The sequence below is a fragment of the Squalius cephalus genome (genome assembly GCF_949319135.1).
Source record: "Squalius cephalus genome assembly, chromosome: 3".
In the NCBI taxonomy this organism is placed as follows: domain Eukaryota; kingdom Metazoa; phylum Chordata; class Actinopteri; order Cypriniformes; family Leuciscidae; genus Squalius; species Squalius cephalus.
This window is the reverse complement of record NC_137124.1, coordinates 24,136,302-24,161,189: the sequence shown is the minus strand read 5'-3', so window position 1 is coordinate 24,161,189 and position 24,888 is coordinate 24,136,302. Positions and strand designations below refer to the sequence as shown.

Sequence of the window (24,888 nt, the reverse complement as noted above, 5' to 3'; positions counted from 1 at the left end):
TGAAAATACATTAAAAATGCTAAATTGTGAACGGATAATAAATATCTCAAACGGTTTTGCTATGGCGAGGGATTAAATTAATGTCAAAAAAGGAAACACCAAAAGAATATCTTCTATATCTTCTACCAGAATATCTCTAAAAATGTAATTATACACCATTTATTTCTATTTAAAAGTATAGAAATATCAGAACTAAACCCATTTTATTCTTTTTTTTTTTTTCAATTAAAGAATTATGTTTAAGTTTAAAAACAGCCAGAATGGTTGTTTAGTCCAAAAAATAAATAAATCAAGTCATACATAGTGCTATACTGCCCTCTTGTTTTCAAAATCAGGTAAGCCTATTGTATTTAGATATAAATATATTAGGGATGTGACTGTGGGAATATTTTCCCACCGGTTAATCGACGTGTGACAGCGCTGAGGGCTTTTAAATCGCTTACTTAAAAGCGAAAGTAAAATACGGACATCCGCACAGACATTGATAATGGTGCGGAGCAGAGCGAGCTTTTTCAATGAATTCCTATGGAAGTAGGAATGAACTAAAAAACTTTGACTCTGTTCTGCTCGTTCCTTTCCGTGGATGTGCACCGTTATGAATGCCCGTGCAGCTGTGAGCATTTTAGTTTCATTTTAAAATAAGCCCCATTTCGGGGGCGGATTGCTTGAATTTATTTTACAAAAGCACAATGTTGTGTTTTATTGCGAGTGTACACAAATATAAGTAAACACTTTGCAGTTTGAATGATGTCCTGTATGAACAAAATGACGGAGTAGCCTATGTTTTTATGTTTCCACTGTTCGATCGCGCCCGCGTCTCACACACACAACATATTCCAGCATTGCGATCTTGACATTGCAGCCTGTTCATTATAGCCGTAATAAAATATAATAATAAAATAGTCAAACTAACATATAAAAATTACACTGTAATATCAACTGAGAAAATATAGCTGCGAGCAGCGATAGACCAACGCTACTTTTGCGTCATCGAAGGGCAACGCCCCTTTTTGGGGGAAGACAAACGGATTCCCCTGAGAATAGAACTCGCTCGCTCTAGACCTGCAAAGTTTCTTGATAGCAAAAATGGCACAAACATACACTCTCTTTGCCGGCCGAGGGCCGTGAGCGGTATTTAAAGAAGCTACTGAATAGGGAGTTACAGAGGTGTCCCTTTGAAATGGTCGAAAACTGGATTAATGACCCCACGCAGTGGCCAAATATGGACTATTCTGACATCTACCACTATCTCGTGGAATCACCAAGTAAGTAACGTTAGCCTATTTTTTTGTCATTAACACACTCACAGTATGACAAACTAGACGATGAGGCCATGTCAAGAGGAGTCGGTGGTTTACTTGGATCATATTTCACTTGATTTAAGCTATTGACAGTTTTGTTGTCGACTAGCTATACTAGTAAGAAACCCTCAAACACTGTAATCAGAACAATCATGTCAGAGGCTAAAAACATAAATAGTCCGTACCTTAAGTGGGGTAGAGACAATGAAAAACCTTTTTACAACTTTCAAAGTCCTAGCACTTTCTAGACACAAGCAGAAACCAGCCAAGTCCACTTTAGTCCTAGCCTGCCACTATTTCAACAGTAAAATAAGTTAACAGCCAAGGTAGCGTGCCTAGTGAGAGCTAACGTTAATCACGTAGCTGCTAGCAGCTTCGTCTTTCTAACTAGTAAGTTATAGCTAGTCGACAACAAAACTATGTCAATAGCTTAAATCAAGTGAAATATGATCCAAGTAAACCACCGACTCCTCTTGACATGGCCTCATCGTCTAGTTTGTCATACTATGAGTGTGTTAATGACAAAAAAAAATAGGCTACTTACTTGGTGATTCCACAAGATAGTGGTAGATGTCTGAATAGTCCAAAGAGAGTGTATGTTTGTGCGATTTTTGCTATCAAGAAACTTTGCAGGTCTAGAGCGAGCGAGTTCTGTTCTCAGGGGAATCTGTTTGTTTTCCCCCAAAAAGGGGCGTTACCCTTCGATGACGCAAAAGTAGCGTTGGTCTATGATGGGCCCAAGCCTTTAGTTACCCCAGAGCCCGTCTACGGAGAGCCTGCCCACTCCCTATTAAGCTCTATTGTACCGAATTTTGGTTGTAGTACCAGCAGAGTTCCACTGGGGGCGATCGCCATGAGTGCAAAATGAATGGGAGTCTATGGGGCTAGACGGCTAAATGTATTTCTTTCACCCGATTGCCGTTGATAAATCTCAAATCTGATTGTAGATTTTGCAAGTTCAACATGGGTTTTAGGTCGAAATTTGAATGAACGAGTACTTATGTCCTTTCGATTTCTTACAGGTTGAGTTGTTGTTGCCCATAACACGCTAGCATTCTGCTAATGAATGCTGATTGGTCAGTGAAGGACTGATTACGACCAGAGAAACCGCTTGATGGCATCGTGTCATCCGCAGCGGGACCAGAAACAAACAAAACAAAAACTCTTCTAGCAAGTGTGTTTACCTGTGTCAGCTGTGTTGTCGATGCCTCGAGTGAAAAGAAAGTGCAGAGCGCGAACGCACCAAAGTGACTGAAGGATTGCCGTGAAGCAGTATCTCTGGTCGTACATGTATATGACGTCATTGACACTTTAAAAGACTTTTTAAAGCAAATAAGTGACTCAAAAAAATCTAACACCCAGCAATGTGTAATTTATTTGCATCTCCTTTCGAATACTACATTCAAATTACTAGACAAAAAATTATATCCTGAGAAAAGTGGATTTTTATTGGTATAGCGCCATAGACCTCCATTCATTCTGCACTCGTCCTGTGAGCGCCCTCATATGGAATCAGAGAGGAACTGCAACCAGTTCAGAAGCCGGAAGTGTACTGAGAGTGAAACTTCTCGCCATATTAGACATTCTCTGGTTACCCTAAAGGCACCGGGGTGGCGGTGCCACCATCTTGGGCCCGGCATCGCTGCTCACAGCTATATTTTTCTTTTTCTTTTTTCCAAAAACATGTTAACTGTCTCACTCAGATGAGACTCCAGTCATTTTTAGTAGCTTAATAAAAGCTGTTTTCTTTTACATATTAAAGGTTGCATCATGGTGTCCATCATATTGACGTCACATCTCCAGCCGAATACTTACTTTATCTTGGTAACCCCTCTAATTTCGGAACAATGTTGTAAAGTAAAACAAAGCTCTCTTCATCAAATATATAGAACAGCAAAATAAGATGATTACAATATATTCAATCCAAGGTCATCTAAGCACCCGTTTCTCACACAATTTATTATTGCAAATTTGCATTTCCCCATCACTTGCAATTTTATAAATATTATAGTATGAGGAGAACTATGTCTAAAACTAAATGTGAAAAGCTGTCAAAATATTTTAAAGAAAAACCTCAATCCCGTAACCAGCCAAAAATCCTGATGGGGTTGTGTAAGATGTCATTCAGGTATTCATTCTCAACATCTCAAACATTCTCAACCTGAATGATAGTGTCACCAATGTTGTTATTTTTTAAATAAGACAAAGCTTATTGAAGTCCACATAATGTTTTCTTTTTGACCCAATTATTGTGCTACATTTGCCAAATAGATACATAGTTTTTAAAGGGCTCTATAGGAGTCAATGTTTAACTGGCTGTTTATGTATAAACTTCATCAGGAAGAAAGGTTTGGGAAAAGGTGGCATATCAGTTCAGCCAGCTATACTCTCTTAAAAATAAACATTACAAAAAGGGGGGTTGTACAGTATAAAAACCATTATGTCTATTGAAAGTCTGCATATTGATATAAAAACAAGTGTGTGTGTGTGTGTGTGTGTGTGTGTGTGTGTGTGTGTGTGTGTGTGTGTGTGTGTGTGTGTGTGTGTGTGTGTGTGTGTGTGTGTGTGTGAATCACACCTGCTGAACTGATAGCAACATTATCTGGCGGACAGGACTTGAGAGGAGAGATTTTAGTTATGAATGTCTTGCCTGTATAGGTCTTCTTTCCCATTCAGGCCCCTCAAGAAGAAATAAGACTTGCATAACGGCTTTTTTGTAAATTCAGCAAAATGGAAACGAGACAAAACGGTTCCACTTTTCTTTTTCTTTCTGTGTGCTTATGTGCTGATGAAACTGATCTCAGAATACATGGTATGGTTCATAGATTTTCATAATGTCCGTGATGGTTTGGGTAAAAGCAATATGAAAATTAAAATAAAGGCAAATAATTGAAATATTACAGTTCTTTTTTTACAATCACTTTGGCACTAATATCAGATGATGTAACTATCAATTGAAACAACTGATCAAAATAATAAGTAAATGTTGCATTACTCCTAATGCATAGTTTTAACAATGGATGTAATATTTCATCATCATTCATTTGCATACACTATGGTCCCATGTTCATGTTTTAGATTTGACATGGAGACATGTTTATGTTTTTGATCTGTATGGAGCCTCTTGTAATGAGAACCTGTGTCTGAATTCATGAGAAAGGGTTGACTGAAATATAGAAGTTCAGTTATCAATCCGTTGTTATACTCTTTACAGTAAGACAGATGAGGAACACTGCTTTTGAAGTTTTACTGTATTTTTTTCTTTTCTTTTTTGTAGCTAAATAGTTTTGCTTTGATTCAAAGAAGCCTATGTTGTAATTTCTTTGTATTACATCAATACTGTACATTTCAGAATTTTTTCAATGATTCCACTGTCTGTAGTATTCTCTCGACTAGTCTTGTTACAGTGATGTATTTATGCGTAGTGTGAAATTGTTGGTATCTTGTACGTTGATCTATTTTGTGAAAAAACTGTCTATTTAAACCAATGATTCTGCAAGTGCAATTTTCTTTAAAAATGATACCAAGGTTCTAAAATTAGTGCCAAAGTTATTGTACAAAATGAGTGAACATTTAAGTGGTGTCAGCCATGGCCTTCATGCTTGTTCAGTCAGGGCTGTTCAAAGCGTCCAGAACTCTCCTAGAGATCTGGGATAGCCATGTTGAGGAATGGTTTTGATCTTGACCCCATTTAAATGGCCTTAAGAGTGGACCATTGACCCCTGCCCCTTGGGTAGCTTCAGTTACACTCTGCTAAGGCCAATTCACACTGCATTGACAGATGCCAAATAACGGCAACAGACACTTCGCCAGGTTTTGTAGGATTAGTGTGTTACCCCTGTCTGTGTTGGTTGGCACTTGTTCTTGTGAATGTTTAATTGCCGTTTTTCGAGTCGTGGAATGTCTGAGAAGTGACATGATTGTCCACGTTGTGAATTGGCCTTTTCTAGGGGTGAGGATTTTATCTTGAATCCATGCTAGTGATAACACCTCTAAACCCTTGTTTCAGAGAACATCTCAGTTACGTATGGTAACCCTCGTTCCCCAAGGAGGTAACGGAGACGTACGTCAGAAGTGATTCTGATGAATGGGGATCTCACTCGAGAGCCTATCTACTTCGAGTGTAACTAAACGAGCCAATGCACATTGGCATGCGATAATTGCACCAGCTGTTGTGCATCGCGGCGCGAGCATATAATGAGCAGCAGGTGCATCGCATCCTTGTTTTTCCGCTGAGGAGCCGGACTTGTGACTCGGCCGTACAGCTGAAGCTCAGCAAATGTGGTGAGGGGACGTACGTCTCCGTTCCCTCCTCTGGGAACGAGGGTTACCATACGTAAACCGAGACGTTCCCCTTCATCAGCTCACTATTACGTACGTCAAAAGTGATTCTGACGAATGGGGATATCTATGAAAACACCACTGCTGCTAGCCCTTCCAGCGCTCCGCTTGAGCCTCCTGGCCTGACCGCAGTGTCTGGCAGAAAGTAGGAGCTCTAAGCAGAGAAGGTCAATCACTGCTGTTCCGCAAGACCCACTCAGTGTGACTTATTGGATAACGCTGGGAAAGCGTGCCCTTGAGGAGGGGGACGCTGCGGAAGCCACATCCTCCCCCGGAGGGAGGCACTGTGACGGTACACATATGGACTAGCCAATTAGGGTAGTACAACATATGGCAGTCTCTGGGGTGGTTCCAGCCTAGTTATAGAGGGGAAAGAACACCAGCAGAGATGACAGAGTGGGCTCTGTCGAGGGAAAGACATGGGCTAATCCGCAGAGGAGACGATCGTGGAGGATGCATACAAGTGTTGGCCTGGCTCCGCAACGTCTGACTGCCGCAGGGGTGCTGGAGGAACTCAACATGGTTAGCCGTTTCTGGGGAACACTACTGGAGCATAGACGCACGTATCCGGCCCAGCGGGGCGGGAGTGGCGTTACAAGCCGACATTAAGAACGGATCCTTTGCGCTGCTGGCCATTGGGGGCGAGTATACGTGAAGGTACCGGCTTTACACGGAGGCTATAGAATCTAGCGAACATGTAAAGTATCGCCCAGCCTGCAGCTCTACATATATCTGTCAGCGAGGGGCCTTGAGCCTGGACGCGGGTGCCATAGAGTGCCCTGTCTCTGAGAAAGCAGGTCCTTCCTCAGAGGAATGGGCCAAGAAGGGGCTGTCGCGAGGAGCATAAGTTCTGGGAACCAGGTCCGTTTGGGCCAACATGCCGCAACTAACAAGACCTGCTTCTCGTCCTCCCTGACTTTGCACAGTGTCTGTGCGAGAAGGCTCACTGGGGGAAACGCAAACTTGCGGAGGCCCCGGGGCCAGCTGTGTGCCAGTGCATCCATGCAGAGGGTCCCCTCGGTCAGGGAGTAAAACAACTGGCAATGGGACGAGTCCAGAGATGCAAACAGCTCTATCCGAGCGGCTCCGAAGAAGTCCCATGTCAGCTGGACCACCTGGTGATGGAGACGCCACTCTCCCGGAAGCGTAGGCTGTCGTGAGAGCTCGTCGGCTGCACGAATGAGCACGCCAGGGATGTGAATGGAGATGCTTCTGACTCCATAGGAGGAGATGGCAGGCGAGTTGCGACATGCGTCGGGAGCGTAAACCACCTTGATGGTTGAAGGTCGCAGTGCTGTCCGTACGGACCAGTACGTGCTTGCCATGTAGCGGCCCTTTGAGGCAGCCCAAAGCAAGTACTGTGAGCAACTCGAGGCAATTAATGTGCCAATGCAGTTGAGGCGCCGTCCGCAGACCTGAAACTGCATGCCCATTGTACGTGGCCCCCCAGCCGGTGGCAGAGGCATCCGTGAAGACCAAAGCATGCCTGGACACTTGTTCCAGGGGAACACCTGCCCGTAGAAATGAAGGGTCTAACCACGAGCTGAGAGTTTGGCAACAGAGCGGGGTGACATGCCCCTGGTACATGACGCTCTGCTACACCCATCTCGGGACTCGGCCATAAAGCCAGTGCTGAAGCGGTCTCATATGAAGCAACCCGAGCGGCGTTACTGTGGCTGCGGATGCCATATCATATCTGCGGATGTCGAGTTCGGGCGCATGATCGTACGTACTAAACCTATGCGCGTGAACTCGACAATTGACTACTGTGGACTTCAACCGAAAACAGGATGTAAATACAGGTATGTGCGCTGGCTGAAATAGCATAATTTTTATTCATATCTTGCACATCTACTGCAGTCAGATTCACCCGCGTTCACTCTAAAGGAATCACTCACGTGGCTGGGCACTTGTAATGACACATCAAGGATGTTAAGAGGCTAAAAGCAGGTTTAAAACTTGCCCCATTTAAGTCAACAGGGTGAACATTTTAAAAAGAGGATAACAAAGGATAACAAAGTAGGCAACACCGATTTTTGTCGTTGTTCTCTGTACTGACAGCACTCCAAATTTACAAAAAAATTTGCTCAATGTTAAAATTGACCGGAGTTCTCCTTTAAAGACCTCAAAAATGGTTAGACAAATGCAGTTTTCTTTCCTGAGTTGACCTCAGGAACAGGAATTGCTGGGTGGTCTATAAATCTATAGGCAACCATTTTGCTGGAGACATTGGGTTCAATGCATGTTTGTGTGACTGTCAAGAAGTTTGAAGCCATGTGCATCCTATGGGGCAATCATTCTTGATGTTTTGATATTCCTGGTTGATAATGCTCCCATATGAACTCTAAACAAATGCAAATATGTTCATAAACAGCATGATAATGTCAAACTCCTCCAATCAAATGTCACTTAGAGAGTGCTGGATCTCAGAGAGCTAAGTAGAATTTCACATCCTCCATCCATCCAGGAACTACAGGCTTTTCTTATTGCATAGTAGTGCAATATCTCACGATACACAGGATTTGTACGACGGCATTCCATGAAGGATTGTTCTGTAGCTGAGGGTCATTGATACTAATATATTGGCTCTCTGTTATTTTGTCCTACCCCTTTACCTTGAAATAAAGAAAACAGAAGCACAACAACCAAATACAATTTTTTTTTGTTAAAAAAAATAATAATTCATGCTACTTTAAGCAAGTCATAAATACTTCCGTTATTATTAATTTTTACAGTTCTTTCTGTTCTGTTTTGAAGCCATTCAGTTGGTTGTGTGCTCAGGCCAGAACATTTTCTCCAGAAGGTTTGTTCTTCAAGGAGTGATAGTTTTACAGCTCTCTATCGCCCCCCATGGACAAACAGTGATAGACTTGAGGAGGAATATCACATACTGTGGCCTTGTACCTCAGATATGTAAAAGCATATCAACACTGCACTTGTTCATGCAGGTGCATGTTTAGAACTAATTTCCCCCTTTATGCCTAAGTATTAACACTATTTTTTCCACATCCAAAGTGCAGAACTCACACGCAATTTGTACTCATAAACTAATATAACACTACATTATTAGGCATTCTGTACCTATAATCACTTCCTTATATAACCTCAGGTGGAAAACATTGAACCCATCAAAATGATAAAAGTTAGTCCTTGTGCCAAAGGCTTACATAAGAATGAGTATCATGCGATGTGATCACTGTATGGCAATGTCGTGGAGCGTGTGTAGCACAGGATTGACCAGTGGTGATATTGATGAATGGCAATATATTCTGTGACCTCTAAAGGTCATTCACCTCAAAGCCAAGGTACACTGTGTCCAGCACAGCACCGCAAGTACACAGCAAGCAAGTACACAAGTACAGCAAGTAATGATGTGCAGGAAATATTTTAACTACTACTAAGGCTTAGAGATGAATAATGGGGTTTGGAGTTTGTTTTGTCTGAGCTGGGTGAAGGAGGAGCTGTGTAATTTCTTATTGTGTACTGTACTGTCATGTGTAATTAGACAAACTCAATGTGAATAGCTTCAGAGGGAGGGATGAAATTTAGAGAAAGAGAGATGGAAAGAAACAAACAGAGCTTATAACCTATTTCACACACGTTCTAAAGAAAGATGTGTGTAAATGACAGAAATAGGGTAATGATGACATGAGGTTCAGGATGAAATAACACACCTGATGAGGGAATGAGGTCAATGTCCGTAGGTGCCTCACATCCACCGTTTGTCCCCCTTCCTCCCTCTGTTCCTCATTACTTTTTATTCTTTGATGCTTTTTTTAATGCTTTGATTTTTAGTACTGTTGATATCTTTGTAATACAGCTCTCAATGTGTGCTATGGGAAGCATGAATCTGCAGGTGTCACCAAAAGGAGATTTATATGTAAATATGATCTTTAATATTTTAAATGTTTTATTGATATTACATGTATCTTCTTGGACTTTTTGTCATAAGTTTGTGAAAATATGCAAAACATCTGCACTAAGAAGAAAAGTTAATGACCCTGTAAATGAGAACTTTCTTTCCTCATTGCACACATACAAACACCTTCTCTACTTTTTATTTGCCAGCAGCACTTTTTGTCCTGTTTTTGCTTACTTTTGTACATTCCCGTGAATAAAATTTTGTTTAATGTAACTTTGAAAGAACCAGTAAATTAGACCTGCCGGGCTTATAACACATATACACTGATGCCAAAACACATCAAAGGGACATTTTATGGATTAATTACAGAGGAAAGACAGTCACCACACATGCACACAAAGAAGTACAATGTATGTAGTACAACCAGCCACAAAGGGAAAGTCACAGTGTCTCACTGACACCTGTAATTCAAGTCAAGTGAGTTTTAATTTTTGCAGTACATACTGTTTCAGAGCAACTTAAATTGTCTTAAATTGTGTAAGGTTCCCATTTAGCAGTATTTAAAAAAAAAGACAATACTTTTCTCACTCACAATTCTATTAACTTGCAGAAGAAAGTTTTCACAATGGATTGTTGAAGCCAAATAAATTAGTAAAACTAATTGTGTTAGTTTTTGCCACAATTATATTATGATTGCTGTTGTTTTTCTATTTAGTGATTCAAAATAGAAAAAAAGATCACATGCTTTGTTGGAAAGAAGACAAACATATGCATGTGTGTGTGTGTGTGTGTGGGGGGGGGGGGGGGTCGAAGCTTTGGCTATTGGGCTTTGATTACATCTGCTTGAGCATAGTCCCTCCCCTCTCCTGGAGAGTACACTATATATACACACATGCAGTCAGACGAATCTGCTCACTAGCTCTTACTCGCCTACTCAGAGTTGAAACGTGTGAGATGTGTGTGAGCTCGAGATTATAGGGAACCGAGCAGGCACATGGTTGCTCATTTGTAAGAGTGATCCCACTTGAGAAAGAGACAGTGACAAAGTGAGAGGGAGAGAGAAAAAGAGGGAAGGGTGCCAGTATCAGTAAAAGAGAGACAGAAATAAAGAAAAAAAAAAGAGGCAGGGAGAGAGTACAAAGCATTTTCACCTCTAGTACAATGGAAGACTTTTCAGTGTCTTTCTGGATTTACATCGGAGTAATGTCCATCTTTGTTGGTGGAGCGGTGAAGAGGTTTCTGGCATTCCATATCGGTGCCATGCCCTCAGTGGTGGCATGGCTGGGTGCCATTCTGCTGGTGGAGAGACTGTGTGCCCTGTGCATGCCCGCTGTGCTGGCAAGGTTGGTCCTCTGTGTGTCCTGCTGGCTGTACTTTACATGGGCCACCCCCAAACCTTTCCTGCCAGTTGAAGGCAAGGCAGTCTTCATCACAGGTAAGAACAGAAAGAAAAAGAAGAACCAAACCGAAACTAAATTACAGAATAAAATGTGTGATCATGTTTGTCATTGTTCAGACTGTTTGTATATTCAGTGCTTGATGACAGTTTTGTTTTCTTCTTGTGATTCATGGCTGACTGAGAGGATCATTATGTATTGACATAAAATGCACGTGAATTGATAAGCACAGATTGTGCAAACAGCTGGGAAATGTAGGTCATGCTGGGTGGATTCTGTTGTGCAAAATTGCCACAATTATATTATGATTGCTGTTGTTTTTCTATTTAGTGATTCAGTAACTTTTAGAGGTAAAATTAGAACGTTTTCTACCTGTATTATGACTGAATGAGTCTCAAATTTGTACCCTCCTTGTCAGAACATGCTATGCTCTTATATGGGAAGTTCCATATGAATTACTTTACTCACTTTTACCCCACAAAACTTTCTGTGGCATGTGTTTGAGTACAGACTTGGTCCTGATCCAGAACACTCTGTACTATGTTTGTATAACAACTTTCTCTATCCATATATCATATCAAGCTAAAGAGAATGTAATGTTCAGCTCAGTGTGATGATTAATCACTAACTGTATTGACCCATATTTTATGGCAATGAGGAAAACATGTGGTATGAACCAAATTATATTGATCATGTGCCTTTGTATTCAAGGTAAGCCAAGTTTGAGTGGTATTTGTAAGGTATGTTCTAATTTTGTTATCCTTCTTATGTGTTGTGTGTTAACGTCAATTGTGTCCTGCTGGATGAGAGTACTCTAAGGTTATTTGGCTTTTTCTTAATTGGCTGAGCTAATCTGATTCTAAGTTAAATGATCTTATGCAACATAAATGCAGTGTAAGCCATAAATCAAATCAAAGAGCTGCCGTGTTGTACCTGGTGGTTTACTTACAACTCATTTACAAATTATAGCTGTATTTCTCCACCTGCACCTTTGTGCACTGTTTCTTTAAGTGTTCTTTGGAAACTTCTGTAGTTGCATTGAGTGCATTGCTTTAAAGGGTAGTTCACCCAAAAATGAAAATGATGTCATAATTTTCTCACCCTCGTGTCATACAGGTTTAGAATGACATGAGGATAAATAAGTGATGACAAGAGTTTTCATTTTTGAGTAAACTATACCTTTTTTGCTCTAATTGCTCAGCACTTTTTGTCCAGTCACCAAGCTTCAAAACTACTTGTTGCTTTTTCTCTGTGTGGGGTAGTGCCCCCTGTCCCCAAGAGAAAATATCTTAATAAACATAAAAAATAATGTTCAAATTAATATCCTACAAATGAATAAAGTTTTATGTGGGGGTTAGCTTTAGGCATGGGGGATAGAAAATGATATTAGCTCAATATGAAAACTGTGTGCATGTGTGAAATGTGCAATAAGCAGCTCTTTAAAAGAATCTCAACAACACTGTGTAGTTGCTAGCTCAGACCTTGAGGAATAAAGGCACTTATGTGATGATTTATTTTACTGTTAAGTAGTTTTAGAACTCATTTTTAATCTGGATCATAAGCTCCTTCAGTAGCCATTTACTTCATTTGAGCACTTACCTTTACTGTTCAGGAATATGTTATCTCTTTATCCTTTAAAGCCCAAAGCAGCTCTAAACACCTATTTTGCAAACAATTTCTTGCTAACTTTCTTTGCTAACTATTCTAGCTTTTCCTATATGACAAACCACACAAAAAAAAAAAAAAGTAGGTACAAGCACAAGAGCAGTACATGAACCCTGAAGAGTTTGAGTAACTCATGCACTACTGTATGTATGAAAAATCTATCACACTAGTACACCTGCATACTATATTATTAGCCTGGACTTTCAGAATGAAAATGTAATGTTTTATGTGAATATTTGGCAGTTTTTTTTTATTTATTTTTTATAGTGATGTCATTTAATTTTTGACCATGTCAAGTTTTTCTCCATGAGCTGCCATGGCAAACTAACTGGCATGTCTGTTATTCACTTAGCAGGGCAAGGTGTTAAATTCAATCAGTTACTCCAAGGAAGCTTATAATCGTTTGATGGACGTGGGTTTCTCAGAAATAACTCATATGGGTTCCTTAAATCCCCCAAAGCTGTCTGTCGTCTATTGGCATGGTAACCATCAACTCAGTCAACCTCTTTCATTGCTTGCTTTAATACATGCACACACAACCAGCGTGAGCTTCTGAGGTTGGCACAGAGCACCCCACTTGATTTGATTTTAGTTTTCTTCATTTCCTTGTCTTTGTTTCTTTTGTACCAGAGCTAGCATATAATTACACAGTATCATACTTTTGAGTAATTTTGATTGGAATATTTTCTTAAATTACCGCTCTCAAAGCTGTAAGTCACTCTTTTGGCAAAAACCAAGCGAATGTGGAAAACCTGTAAACCTCTTACAAAGCCAGCTGAAAGGCACATTCAGGGCTTGAATTGCTGTGAGACAGGGGGTTAAGGTTACAGAATTGGCTGACTAAGCAACCTAAAGCCATTAGTCTGGCTAGAGTCAGGCTGGAAAAACGTCTATAGACTGCAAGGCCAGTACACCTTGTACATGTTAATCACCAGCTATGGAAGAATAACTTTAAAGTGTAATGTTCACTAGAATTAGAATGCAAACTTCTGTAATCTTGACTCTATTTATTTATTATTAATTATTCTGAGGCATCTGTTGCTCAAAGAATGCTTCCTTCCTACATAATGAAGCCGCTTTCTTTGATAAAAACGTGCTTATTGTTAGGGAGGATTTCCATAAATTGCCCAATAAAAAGGAATGGTGCACACATTTATGTTCTCTGTGTATAAATGTGTTTTTGTTTAGTTTTTTCCAGGAAATTATTTCTTTTAACTTTAATAATACTCTGTAAAGACTGCATAGCTAGCTGAAACTTGTATACTCACATCTTGCTACCTCTCTCTATTTCTTGATTTCCCAGTAAACCATAATGATTGAACTAAGCTGTGATTAACACCAGGTTCTAGCACCATGAAGGTGTGAACTTCTAGTGTTAAATAAACACACACTCTCATCTCTTCATCTGTCCGCACTAACACTTGCTTCTTTTGACTCTCCCCACTTGAGTTATGGAGATTTATTTGTCAAGATCAACCAGTGTATAATTCATTCAGAACCCCAACATTTCTTTGAAATGTATGACGTCAATCCGGATCCCTAAATGAGCTACTAAGTACCAGGTGACATTAGTCTGCATGATTGTGTTATGAAGGGCAGTGAGGAAATCTGATCAGGTAGCATGAGACACACTCATTGTGTTTACATGCTGAGGACAGCAGGAGGAAGCACTATTAATCCCACACCATTCAGAGATCTGAACGCTAGCCCCTCTATCATCAGCATGGTTTTGCACGTGAAATCACAAGCGAGTGAGGCCAAAGATGCATTTATCTTGGTCCCAAGTATTATTTAGACACTTAAGCTACACTTAGAAATTTATAAATGTAATTTTAATTATCTTAAATTTATTATACATTTTATTATTATTAATAGCTAAATTAAAACAAAAAAAGTATTTAGATTCTTTCTTTCTTTTTTTATATATATATTTTTTCTGTTTAAAAAAGGCTTAGTTAGTTCTAAAATTTCAGCATTGTTTGTTTGCAGATACTTCTTGCTTTGATATTTTGTGTTTAATGCAATGACATTCAGACATCAAGTGTCGCAAAGTGTCCTACATGTTTTTGGGCCACTATACCTGTATGTGTGTCTTGGTTTCTGCTTCATTGTCTCTCCATTAGCCTCATTGTTTTGTGTCTAACACTTTTTCACTGAAGTCAGGGAAGTTACTCATATTGCTTCACTGATTAGCACACACTGCCAGTACCGACTGTCCTCTAAACCATGTGGGCTTCACTGCCGTCACATATATCTGTGTGTGGGGATTCAGAAGTCGCTCATCAGGGCTCTGGCAGGCCTTTTCCTTGCCCAATGTCCCTGGAGCCACTCCAGAATGCAGACCAATTGAGTGTGGGATGAGATATGCTCAACCCGAAGTGTCTAATAATACCCATATCAATGTTACATAACAGTACACTGTAAATATTTGGAGAAAAATGTAGGGGAGGGGCACCTGTGGCATTCCCGCTATGCTTAGTTGTTCAAGCCAGGTGAAGAGGTTAAATGGATAAGCAAGGTTTAAGTGTGGCATCGTGGGGCTAGAGTTCAGAGAGGATTTACTTGGCACAGATGCACAAATGAAATGCAGTCTGACCTCTCCGCTACATCACCATTTTACATTGGCATCCTTCTGTCTCGAAAGACAATGGAATCTGCACCTTGGGGTCTCTAGGCATTTGTTGAATTACAGCATCTGCTGTGACAGTAGAGCCCGATTCTTGGAAGACATTTCATTCATCGTTCTGTTGCAGTTACTGCAAGTGAAGATCATGCCTGTCTCTGTGGATGTTGGGTCTGTTGGGTCTGTCGTCTGCACTCTCTTCTCTTCCCACTGGTGCTTATTTGGATGCTTATAGTTTGACAGCAGTTCTGACTTTAGTTGGGAAAAACATTCAGAACCAATACACAGATTTCCCTATGTGATCCTCTTTTTCACTTTCACTCATTTATTTCAAATGGAAAGTATTATTGTTTTTCCATGTAGTTCCTACAGCATTACCACAGAATTAGAATGACCAGAATTAAAATTACCCTGAGCCTTCTTAGTACCTGCTGGGGAACATGTACGCCTGGCTGGGAATAACTTATCTGGGTAATGGCAATATTTAAAAAAGAAGATCTTCCTACGTTTAATTTAAGTGATGATAGTAGAGTGATTATAAACAGTTATAATGGAAGGTAAATCTGAACAGTTGCATTATTTAATAATAATAACTCCCCCATCCCAAGACCCTCCCTTCTGCAGGCTCGGCGTGTTTATTGAGGAATACTTTGTGTATCTATGACGGATAACACACTGACAAAGAAAGAGCCCAGCTAGTGCACTGACAGATATGTGTGTGTCCTCAGAGGACCTTGAGATAAAATGCAGAGGTGAGATTGAGGTTTTGTGTAACTGCTGTTATCATAACTGGTGTATAATTGTTTGCCACATATTCACAAATTTGAGATAAAAAGTGAGGCCACTGACCTCTGATACACTTGAGTCATTCTACTTTTTTTTTCCTTAACATGCATCAGTTTTATTATTATTAATATTTTTATTTTATTTTGTATTTATTTTGTAGCTTTACAACTTTGACTTGCCTGCCAAACAAAAAGGACAAAGAATGGAATAAGTTGTTTTGGATAGAAACAAAATTCCTAATAATCAATTGTAAAAGAACAAGGATTATAAAAATTGGCACTCACATAAAACTTTCATTTCTAAATTCCAGTAGTTCAGTTATGTTGTAGACCTTACATTGAGAGAAATATTCATGTCTGTGTATCTATTCATGTCACTTTTATTTCCAGAATCTGTAGTGTACTGCCGTTCATTTCCAAGAACTATATGCACATCAGGGGTAGAAAAAGAACAGAAAGTCTGCTGTTATTCTCCTTTTTGTCTTTTTTTAACATTCGTCTGTGTCTTTGGGGTAAAGTTCCTATGGGTTTACACATTATCCGTACTCAAATGACCCTCATAAAGATTGGATATTATATTTTTTTTATTAATGTGTCGTTCCCTGCAACCACTTCTGTAAATGTGTATGCATCCCAGATATCAGTCATGAGCATGCATTTGTAACCATGGCTGGATTTGTTTAGTTGAGTCCTGATTTGCATTTTTAACATTTTAGCAATACAGCTCCAAAACCACAATCTCCCTTGGGACGATAAGGACATTGTCTTCAAACTGAAGGACACCAACTTCAATATCTCTTTCAGTTGTGTAATTTAGTAAAGAGATAAGAGTCATGTTTCAGAGATTGATGCATCACACTGTCATGCAACTTGATGTGGGATCATGACTTTATATAATTGTGCTTTTGTTTTGTTTCCTGTTGTACCGTTCTGGTTTCCCTGAACTTTATTGATGTTCAGAGGTCATAGTTGTGAGATTACATGTCACCAATGCTGATGGCATAGCATGCCATTTACAGTGAGGAAAATAAGTATTTGAACACCCTGCTATTTTGCAAGTTCTCCCACTTGGAAATCATGGAGGGGTCTGAAATTGTCATCGTAGGTGCATGTCCACTGTGAGAGACATAATCTAAAAAAAAAAATCCAGAAATCACAATATATGATTTTTTAACTATTTATTTGTATGATACAGCTGCAAATAAGTATTTGAACACCTGTCTATCAGCTAGAATTCTGACCCTCAAAGACCTGTTAGTCTGCCTTTAAAATGTCCACCTTCACTCCATTTATTATCCTAAATTAGATGCACCTGTTTGAGGTCGTTAGCTGCATAAAGACACCTGTTCACCCCATACAATCAGTAAGAATCCAACTACTAACATGGCCAAGACCAAAGAGCTGTCCAAAGACACTAGAGACAAAATTGTACAGCTCCACAAGGCTGGAAAGGGCTATGGGGAAATTGCCAAGCATCTTGGTGAAAAAAGGTCCACTGTTGGAGCAATCATTAGAAAATGGAAGAAGCTAAATATGACTGTCAATCTCCCTCGGACTGGGGCTCCATGCAAGATCTCACCTCGTGGGGTCTCAATGATCCTAAGAAAGGTGAGAAATCAGCCCAGAACTACACGGGAGGAGCTGGTCAATGACCTGAAAAGAGCTGTGACCACCGTTTCCAAGGTTACTGTTGGTAATACACTAAGACGTCATGGTTTGAAATCATGCATGGCACGGAAGGTTCCCCTGCTTAAACCAGCACATGTCAAGGCCCGTCTTAAGTTTGCCAATGACCATTTGGATGATCCAGAGGAGTCATGGGAGAAAGTCATGTGGTCAGATGAGACCAAAATAGAACTTTTTGGTCATAATTCCACTAAACGTGTTTGGAGGAAGAAGAATGATGAGTACCATCCCAAGAACACCATCCCTACTGTGAAGTGGGTAGCATCATGCTTTGGGGGTGTTTTTCTGCACATGGGACAGGGCGACTGCACTGTATTAAGGAGAGGATGACCAGGCCATGTATTGCGAGATTTTGGGGAACAACCTCCTTCCCTCAGTTAGAGCATTGAAGATGGGTCGAGGCTGGGTCTTCCAACATGACAATGACCCGAAGCACACAGCCAGGATAACCAAGGAGTGGCTCTGTAAGAAGCATATCAAGGTTCTGGCGTAGCCTAGCCAGTCTCCAGACCTAAACCCAATAGAGAATCTTTGGAGGGAGCTCAAACTCCGTGTTTCTCATCGACAGCCCAGAAACCTGACTGATCTAGAGAAGATCTGTGTGGAGGAGTGGGCCAAAATCCCTCCTGCAGTGTGTGCAAACCTGGTGAAAAACTACAGGAAACGTTTGACCTCTGTAATTGCAAACAAAGGCTACTGTACCAAATATTAACATTGATTTTCTCAGGTGTTCAAATACTTATTTGCAGCTGTATCATACAAATAAATAGTTTTAAATAAAAACTACTATAGTTTTAAAGTTATTTAAATAAATAACTATTATACAAATATTTAATAGTTAAAAAATCATACATTGTGATTTCTGGATTTTTTTTTTTTTTTTAGATTATGTCTCTCACAGTGGACATGCACCTACGATGACAATTTCAGACCCCTCCATGATTTCTAAGTGGGAGAACTTGCAAAATAGCAGGGTGTTCAAATACTTATTTTCCTCACTGTAAGCGTAATTACTGTCAAATATTGCCAAAATGTGAGTATTTAGAAGGAGTTAGTATTTTGATTTCTAATTGGCATAACATTCATGTTTCCCTCCCCTGTCTCTGCAGGTTGTGATTCAGGGTTTGGTAACGCTACAGCAAAGTGGTTAGATGCAATGGGGTTTGAAGTGTTCGCTACCGTATTGAACCTGGACGGGGAGGGAGCCAAGCAGTTGCGCAGAGTCTGTTCATCACGCCTTACCCTCCTGCAGGTAGACATCACCCAGCCTCAGCAGGTACAGCAAGCCCTCCTCGACACCAAGGCCAAACTTGGCATGAGAGGTGAGGACTTTCGCACTATGCCAGAAAATACATACACACAATCTCACTCCAACATGTTTGAACACAGTGAACCTAAAATACCCCTGTAAGAATGTTATATTTTTAAAACTGCCAATGATTTTTGGTTACCCTTAATAAACTTTAACCAGCTTGTGGTTTTCATTAACATTTCTGTTGAACCCAATCTTGAAACTATGCTATCAATAAAGCACCTCATTGAATTACCTTTAATGTAGGTAAAATAAGTCAATTAATTCGTGCTCAGTGGTCAAACGTTCATTTATTTTACAAGCGATTCAGCATAGTCGGGTGTATGTATATGTGTATGTGTATAGTGTCTGAGCATGTTTTTCTCTTTCTCTGAGATTAGACAAAAATGTCTAATCTCAGAGATAGTGTTGGGAAGAGGAGGGGATGGGGTGGAAGGGTGGTGCGTAATTTGGCAGTACATCAAGGGGCTGTTTTATTTTCATACATCACACACACCACAGCGCCAGGTGGCTTATGGACCAAAAGAAAAAAAAAAAAATTTGTCCATGCTTCCTTTCTCAAAACCTGGGTGGGGTCTCCACAATTTAAATGCTGAGCAGGGAAAAGTGAGGACATATTTAATTGCTCACATTTTTGTAGATTTTTTTTTTCCTTCTTTATAACTCTTACACATACAGTTTCCAAATGAAGGGTTTTGCAGCCATGCCATAGAAAAACCATTTGGTTCCATTTTGGGTTCCCTTAAGAACCTTTCAGTGAATAGTTCCTTTCAGAACCTTTTTTTTTTTTTCTTAGTGTAAAGAATATTTAAATTAACCGAAGAAACTTTTTCCACTACAAAGAACCTTGTGTAAGGGAATGGTTCCATAAATGTTAAAGGTTCTTAATAAAATCATAGATCCCATTAAAGAATCTTTATTTTTAAGAGTGAATTGTTTTTAACTAACTGATTCAGGCTTCCTTTATTCTTTCCTCTCCCTGATTCTTTCCCTTCTTGGTTAAGCCATTGGTTTCCTTATTCTGCTAATAATTTCCCTAATCTAGGATGGGAGTGAATATAACCATTATCTTAGAATAAACATGCTGTCTTCTCATTTAACCAGCTATTAAACACTGACAATTGTTAATCAATGGTGAGCAATTTGGGTGTTGTTATGAAAATGTGATGACCAACACAATGGATGCAGTGTTCCTCCAGTAACTTTAGAGCAGTGGTTCTCAGCATGCAAACATCTAAGTGGTCCACAAGATAGATTAAAAGTATTTAAATTAATAAATGATTATAAATATTTGTTAACACTTTATTTTGATGGTCCCCTTTGAACATTCTGTTTACTATAAGAAACTCTGCACCTGCATGTCAACTAGCAGTTATTAGATTATTAGTAGACTGTCTGCTTAATATCTGCTAACATTTTATTGGGATGGTCCCCCAACAGACATCCTACTGACTATAAGTAACTTTGCAAGTATATGTCAACTTATTCTAACCCTAACCCTTACCAGTCTACTAACATTCTAATGAGAGTTAGTAGACATGAAGGTGCAACGTTACGTATAGTCAACAGTGTGTTAAAGGGACCATCAAAATAAAGTGAAACCAAATATTTTAAAATAATCTAACTTCATATAAATTAAAAACAAAAAAACACACACAAATTCACAAAATGAATAGTGTTGAATTTATTAAATATTTCAATACTCCCAGTTTCTGTTAATAATAAAAAAAAATTAAACAAGCATTTTTGTCATAATTGCAGCAGAAAACAGAAAATATCTTAGTCTATATTGGGGAGCTTTCGAATATTGTGTTAAAAAAACAGGGGGCCTTCGACCTTTCATCATTTTTACATAAATAAAATGAGAAGAAATCAAAATAATACTCTGGCATGATTTTTTCCTCTAGATTTGTGGGGGCTTGTAAATAACGCTGGATTGTGTGTGAATATTGGGGATGCTGAGCTCTCCCTCATTTCCAACTACAGAGGATGCATGGAGGTCAACTTCTTTGGAACCCTCCATGTCACCAGAACCTTCCTGCCCCTTCTCAGACAGGCTAAAGGCCGGATTGTGACAATCTCCAGCCCTTCAGGTACACATACACATACATGTGAGAACCAGTGTAGCTAATGCACTTATGCACATATTAAGTTACTCTACTCAGACTTCACCACTAATAAAAGGGAAAGAAAAGAAAGAGTAAATTAAATTATACATATGATGACATGTTTATGAGTGTTTTTAGGTTCTTGTTTCAGTGCTAAATCTAATTAGGAATCTCTCTCGCTCTCTCTCTGCCATGTACATAAAACTGCCAGCGCTTATAAATGTATCTCTGTCCATCAGATGTTTATTTTATGCCTTCCATTTGGCTTCATCACACCTAACCAAACACTATTCCGAGCCCAAACTATAATCCACCTGTTTTCTTTTCTTCTCAAGTGTCCACTAACAATCTCAACAGAGAGCAACTCTCTGCTTAAGCTCATGCTGGAATTCAGTCAGCAGGAGAAATCAGCATATTTTCTAGCTTTTCCTGACTCCCCATATTTTGTCTCCATTTGTTTACCTTCATTGTGCCAAAACAGTGTGATACTATGAGTAACCGCCTGGCGCAGGACACAGTTGAGTTCTCTGTAAACACTGGTGCACAGCCCTTTTAAATAAAGATGTCCCCATCAGTGCAGAAGGAAACAAAATGGTTTAGCTGGCATGGGCAGCAGATGCTACTGTCTCAATAGAGATGAACAGTCATTACTTCTGAGGACTAACAGGAGGCCTCTTGTCTTCCCGTTCATTCTCCCGATGATTTGAACAGAAACTCTTTTAAATGTCAAAGGCTTGAGGCAAAACCACATGTTTTATAAACAGTCACAATCTGCAATTAACCTCCACAGGCTTCCTGTGTTCAATACAGATCTTTATTACACCAACAATGAATGACAATCCCTCTGTTAAAAAAAAAAAAAAAAAACCTACACTTATACCTTTGGCATACATTTCATCATTGTACTGGTTCACTGCCAATGTGGCAGGTTTAAACAGTAATGTGTTAACTAAAGCCTGCTTATTAAAATGTTCAAGGATGTGCAGTGCTGTAAATTGTAATTAGGATATCTGTGTCATTTAATCATTCTTTCTCTTTGTAACTCTGCAGGTGAGCATCCCTTCCCTCATTTGGCGTCATACGGGGCTTCAAAAGCTGCGCTGAATCTTTTTATCAACACACTTCGTCATGAGCTGGAGCCATGGGGTGTCAAAGTCTCCATTATCTTACCCTCTGCCTTTAAGACAGGTGATTAACATTTTTACAACATGAAATCAAGTTACAAACACTGTATGCCTCCAGTGTGATGATTCACTTACCTGTATATTGCCATTCTCATCACAGTGGTTCTATAATTGTGTAACATGTCCCAAGGCCAACCACCTTTTTAACATCTACAGTAGTTGAAGGAACTGGTTTGTATATATTAGCTTGTTTGTAGCATTCTGTAAATTAATTAAAAGACAGGCAAGATGTGAAATTACCATTTATTTCTTCCATTTCTAAACGTATTTTGTGTTGTTATCGGACACATAACAAAACAAGCGAATTAAATTAAGACAGCACTGCTTTTTCCTAGTGAATGGCCCCTTCAGATATTTCTCACATCTTGAGAGAAAAAGTTCTCATTTTAGCTGTTTATTTACATCTGAGCCTCAGGGATCCATCAGGTTTTGAGTTGACATTTGAGTCCTCCTTTACACGCCGACTTAACAGATAGTCCAGCCAAATACAGGTCTGGAAATGCAATATAAATATTTAATAAAGTGTCCCCAGACCTCCGTTTACGTTCCCTTCTATGTCTCCAATCTGTTCTGTGTGGATTTTTCCATGTCCCCCACCTTTGTTAGCCCGTTGCATCATGCTTTCTGCTCTTTTTCTTACCTTGCAGGGCATAGCAGTAACACAGAGTACTGGGAGAAAGAGTTCAAGAACCTGATCCAGAACTTGCCATCTAGCCTTCTTGAAGAATATGGGGAAGAATATATGCTGGAAACAAAGGAACTCTTCCAGAGTTACGCAAAAACAGCTAATGAGGATCTGAGTCCTGTCATCAACACCATTGTGGACGCACTACTCTCTCCTCAACCTCAGGTGCGATACTACGCCGGGCCGGGTTTGATGCTCATGTACTTCATCTGCAGCTACTTCCCTTTGAGCATCAGCGACTGGTTCCTCCAGAAACTGTTTGTAAAGAAGAAGGTAATGCCTCGCGGCCTTAGGAAACAGCAAGGCCTGAGCCTCAACGACAATAACAACAGCATAAAGGAGAACATGAATAACAGTAACAACAATAACAGCTTCACAAACATTATTGATTAGTTCTGGTAAACAGTGTAAAAACATCCTTTAGCACCACTTAATGTGATCTACTTAGAGATTTGTTTCCATTATGTATACATTACTTTTCTCTTGTCTTGTTTTGTTGTATACATTGTGTAATATTTTGAGGGGATCACTGAATTGCATCAAATCATCTAAACCCAGTGCTCAGAAGGCAGTTGACACTATGAAGCATCATTAAGATAATAACAAAGAAGAGGTCATGCCCACAGGCCATATTTATAGTCAATACAAGTTCTCAGGTGAGGCAAAATCCAAATAGATACAAAACATATGGTTTATTTATTTTGCAGAATGCATTAACTCTGGGTATTCGCCATGGACACACGTTAGAGGCCCGTTCGCACCAAGGACAATAACTATAACGATAATGATGAAGATATTTCTAAAGGTCGAGAGTCCAAATCATAGCTCTAACGATAATTGCACAGAGAAATGATATTGCTGGACTCACTTTTAGAAAAAAAATTTCCAGCTGATGAACGATTAACGATTGATGACAGCCAATCAGAATTCACCAAACTTTAAAGAGCTGGAGCATTTTAAGTGACAGATGACATAACTGTGTGCGCTTAGAATAAACAGAAGTGGACGATAATATAGTTATTGTTATAGTTATCATTCTTGGTGTGAAAAGGCCTCAAATGCAATAGATTTGATTTCACTAAGGCATGTAAGATCATTAAACTGACATGGCTGTCTTTTTATGTACTGCACTGAGAGGCTGATGATAATGTTACTTTTCAGTCCAGGGTCAAATATAGTCAGAGTGTAACATCAAGTGAATATTGTGGGTTTGTTTTTGTTTGGTTGTTTTTTGTAGACAAGTGACCAATGTGCTGAAGTGGTTCAGAAGTCCTTTTTTAAATCCATAGGTTTGCATTTGTTATATTTGTGTTGTTTTTTTCAATGTCATATTTTTTTGGCATATTTATGCCATTTTGTTCTTAATAAATCACTTAAACTGTGAATTTTATACAAATATGAAAAATAAAAACAGAAAAACTATAAATTGTTCACCTGATCATTCTTAGAGTATATTAAAGGTGACTTTTTTTTTTTTTTACATAATTGACCTCTGCTTTTTTGCATTTCCTGTCAGAGGACATTAACAATGGCTCCCTTTAGCTGGTCAAGATCTTTGTGTATGCTAAATGACCTCTCTGAAACCCAGCCACCCAACTCGGCTGTGTTAATTAGCAATTAGCTGTAGCTATGCTAATTGAAAATGTCAGTTTGTGTAATGAAACCAGAGTCTTACAAGCCAGATTTAACAGAGCTAGAAAAACATTTTGATCTCTAAACCCTAATAGTTTTTTTTTTTTTCTTCTTTTTTTTTTTAAGTACATTTTAATTTATTTAATTATAGTAAGCATATATAATTATAAATCTAATTAAATAACATAATTAGAATTGTACACATATATTACTGTTCAAAAGTTTGGGGTCAGAAAGATTTTGTTTTGAAAAATGTATAGGCCTACTTTTATTTAGCAATGATACATTAAATTAATCAAAAGTCACA

General features: G+C 39.3%; 1 protein-coding gene across 1 annotated transcript; it reads left to right on the top strand.

Moving 5' to 3' along the window:
• The first annotated feature begins 10,296 nt into the window (after positions 1–10,296).
• hsd11b2 (hydroxysteroid (11-beta) dehydrogenase 2) lies at positions 10,297–23,853 on the top strand. Its single transcript, XM_079865180.1, has 5 exons — positions 10,297–10,939; positions 18,770–18,982; positions 20,880–21,065; positions 22,131–22,268; positions 22,912–23,853. The coding sequence occupies exons 1-5, from the start codon at positions 10,666–10,668 to the stop codon at positions 23,340–23,342; spliced, it is 1,242 nt and encodes a 413-aa protein (XP_079721306.1). The 5' UTR covers positions 10,297–10,665; the 3' UTR covers positions 23,343–23,853.
• Positions 23,854–24,888: the final 1,035 nt, after the last annotated feature.